Source organism: Carlito syrichta, unplaced genomic scaffold, assembly GCF_000164805.1.
Source record: "Carlito syrichta isolate Samal-C Ts95f unplaced genomic scaffold, Tarsius_syrichta-2.0.1 Scaffold306686, whole genome shotgun sequence".
Classification (NCBI taxonomy): domain Eukaryota; kingdom Metazoa; phylum Chordata; class Mammalia; order Primates; family Tarsiidae; genus Carlito; species Carlito syrichta.
This window is the reverse complement of record NW_007250782.1, coordinates 122282-125996: the sequence shown is the minus strand read 5'-3', so window position 1 is coordinate 125996 and position 3715 is coordinate 122282. Positions and strand designations below refer to the sequence as shown.

At 62.5% G+C, this 3715-nt stretch overlaps 1 protein-coding gene across 1 annotated transcript in view; it reads left to right on the top strand.

Moving 5' to 3' along the window:
* Nucleotides 1-449, top strand: part of LOC103265592 (serine protease 27-like) — a 6915-nt gene extending 6466 nt beyond the window's left edge. Inside the window, exon 8 of the mRNA XM_021715119.1 lies at nucleotides 62-449. Coding sequence (XP_021570794.1) covers nucleotides 62-355 — 294 coding nt within the window. The 3' untranslated portion in view covers nucleotides 356-449. The remainder of the gene's footprint in view (nucleotides 1-61) is intronic.
* The last annotated feature ends 3266 nt before the right edge of the window (nucleotides 450-3715 follow it).

Here is a 3715-nt window from a genome sequence, read left to right as displayed (position 1 = left end):
CGGGCTCTGGGTCCCTGTACACTCGGGCCGGGCTCTGACGAGTCCACCTCATCCCCCACAGGGTGACTCGGGCGGCCCCCTGGTGTGCCTCGTGGGCCAGACGTGGTTGCAGGCTGGGGTGATCAGCTGGGGCGAGGGCTGTGCCCGCCAGAACCGCCCCGGTGTCTACATTCGAGTCACTGCCCACCACAACTGGATCCATCGCGTCATTCCCGAGCTGCAGTTCCAGCCAGCCAGCGCGGGAGGCCGAAGGCGTGACTCAAGGGCCCAGCAGCCCCTGGGTCAGAGCCCCGCACCCTGCCTGGCCGCTCACAGCACCCTGCTGGCCCTCACAGTGCTGCTCACCCACCTCTGAGCCCGCCATCCGTCGTGCACACGTGTAAATAGCCCGCCACGTCCCCTCTGACGCAGAGTTGTTTTTATTTATGTCTGCCCTCCAATAAAAATCCAGCCTCAGTGCTGGCTGCCCGAGTGAGGATCCTTGGGGGACCGTGGTCAAGGTCCAGGGTGGGGAGGATGCCCGGGCTCAGTCTCTAGCAGTAGAATGTCACCAGGGCGGCAGCATCTCTACTTCAGGCACCCTGGGGCTCCTCCAGCGGCTGCCTGTGCCCCAGGTTCCCACTGACCCCAGCTGCTCTCCTTACCCCCCTCCTTCAACCTCCATCTCCCCACTAGGGCATCCACAGCAACATGTGGTGGAGGAGGGAGAGGCTGGACACGCACACGCATTGTGTGCACCACGCACACACCCAGGCAGGCCTGACCCCCACAGTGTCGGGGAGAAAGCAGGCCCTAGTTATTTCCGCAAGGAATACATGCCACTTGGTGGCACCTGTTGAGCACCTACCTGGGAACACAGTGGGGAACAAAACAACAGATTCCCCTCTGGACTCTACTTGGCCGGGCACACCTGGGCAAAGAGGCAGGAGGGCGGCACTGGTCAAGGCCCAGCCCCCGCGGGCCACAGTGGCCTCCGTGGAACAGACATCTGATTGCTTTCTCTAGACCAGGGGTGAGCAGCCTGGCCTGGGAGGGGTCATATGTCCAGCCCTGTCGGGGAGCAGGTGCACTGAAGCCCAGGTGACGAGGCGGCACAGGCAGTAGGTGTCCAAGGGTGACCCTGGCCTCAGGAGCAGGCCCAACCCGCAGCCTGGAGAGCCCTGGCCAGCCAGCACCTGCTCTGGCCAGGAGGAGCCCCGGCCCTGTGGGCAGGAGGAGGGGAGAGGCTAGTGGCCTGAGGGGAGGGCCCCTGTGGGCTCCGAGGCTGGGATGAGCCTGGCTCCTGGGAGACAGCCTGGCTCAGGCTTCCTCTGAGACAGCATTGGTGGCCATCCCGCCTGCTGTCCCAGCTTTGGGGGTTCCTGGGGCCCATCACCCCATCTTTCTGCTTCTTCACAGGGCAGGGGTCTGGTTAGGGTGCCGCAGGGATTAGGGGAAGGAGGGGCACCAAAAAGGTGAGTCTGGGGTTCCTGGGAGGCCGCTGCGCTGACGTGGGCTGCCTCGTCCAGGTGCTTCCAGCACCAACACTTCCCCCACCTGCTGATCTTGCCAGCCCCGCCCCCATGCCTGGGAGGCGCTCTCCGCAGAGAGGGGTGAAAGGGAGCCAGGTCTACTCTACACAGCGAATGGCAGATGTGAGAAGACATCAGGCAGGAAGGGTCCGGCCCAGGTTGTCTCAGGTTCCCTCTCCCACCCCAGGCGGGGGTGCAGCTCAGAAGCAACTTTCCATACTGCTACCAAGCAGAGCCCAGAGCCACCTGCCTGGTGGGAGGCAGGGACCCCGCCAGCTGTAGGAGGAATTTGTGGGACAGGCTGGCACGGACCAGCACGTGTTCTGCAGCCTCCCAGGAAGGAAGGAGGAATGGGCTGGAGTGCTCTGGGCTCAGCTAGGCAGGCCAAGAGAAGGCCCCTCGGCCAGACACGGGCAGGGCAAGGCAGGCACCAGGGTCGGACATCCCTTCTGCGGGCTGCACCAGGGCCCAGAGACCCACACGAGCACACCACATGCACACACACTCACAAGGGGCACACACGCATGGACACACACACAGAGGCACACACCGTGCACTACACACATGCACCATGGGAGCCCAGGAATGCAAACAGCTGGGTCAGGATCCTCCTCAGGTCCAAGAGCGCTTGAAGGGCGGTCTGAAGGCAAAGCGGGTCTCTGTGACGACCTGGGCTGACCCTCTCCTTCCTGACTCCCCAGCGAGCATGACTAGTGCAGAAATGCCAAGTGGCAGTGCTCCTCTCACAGGCGGGGACCGGTGTGTGCTCGGACCTGTGTGGACCCGGGTGGCAGCACTGTGGGGTCAGCTCTCTGCCGCCTCAGCTGGGTATAGGCCGGCCACTGCCACCTGTTCGGGAAGGATGGAAATTGCTGGAAGCTCCTACTGGGTGGATGCTGACAGACACGAGGGAGCGGGGAGGGGTGAGAGGATAAGGACGGTGGCCTGCCTGGTGTGGTGCACTGGAAGGTTCCAGGCATGGGCTCTGCAGAAGGTCCAGGGGCCAGGACTCTCTGGGGCCACACTCTCCAGGTCCACCTCCTCTCCAGCCCCTCCAGTGACTACCCTTTGGTGGGCTGGAGGCCCTGAGGCTGCCAGAGAGCGGTGTCTTTCCCCTAACACTCTCCCAGGGCCAGGCAGGGGGCCCCAGACAGGTGGGCCAGGGTCCGAGGAAGGGCAAGGTTCCCTCCCTGCTCAGCAGACCCAGTGGCCCTGGGTGTCCTCGGCTTCAGGACCCGGACTGGAGGGCCTGCCTCCTTCCCCACCTTCTGCTCAGATGGGGAACATGCTCCATCTTTGGCTGGGGACATCTGCCATGCTGAGGGCTCTCCCAAGTGTCCCTATACTCTGTTTGGCCAAGGGGCCACAAGGCTTATCAGGCTCATCAGGTTCTGGGAGTCTCCAAGGAGCAGAATCTGGATTCCTTCCCCAGGGCCCAGGTTGTACCCCGAGCACCTGGAAGCCCAGCCCCCATCCATGCAAGCAGCCCTGTTCCACCCCTCACCATAGCCCCAGGTCAGGGTGGGCCTATCCTCCTGGCAGTTGGTCACACACCTGGAAACAGGACGGACGAGGTCTAGACTCTGGGCAGCCCGGCACCAGCATCTTGGGTCAAAGAGATCCTGGCTGACCTCAGGCAGCCAGAGCCCTGGGGGACACTGGGAGAGGGAACTTCCGGCGAGAGCCAGGATTCAGGACCGAGCTTTTGCTGAGTGGCCACAAGAGGGAGCCAGAGCAGCTGGGAGAAGGTGCCAGACTCCGGCCAGGCCCAGGCTCTTGCTCAGTCACCACTGGCACTTAAAGCCATGGTGAGAGACAGGAGAGGTGGACACTAATTTGACGAGGTGTCAATATTTTCAAAAACATTAACTGAGCTGAGCACAGGGACATATGCCTATAGTCCCAGCTACTCAGGAGGCCCAGGTGGGAGGATTGCTAGAGGCCAGGACTTTAAGACCAGCATGAAAAACATAGTGAGATCCGTCTTTTAAAAATAAAAGTCACTCGTACATGGCTGCAGAGGATGGGCGTGTGATGTCAGCAAGAGGCAGGTGAGTATCAGGGTGGCTGGCTGGGGTGGGGGAGGGGCCGTGCAGCTCTGGCCCGCCACTCTCCATGGACACCCACGTGGTCAGCCCAGCACCCTGGGCCCAGGAGCCCAGGGCCATGTTTCATGCATTTTAAGACACTAGCAGTTGCTGGGC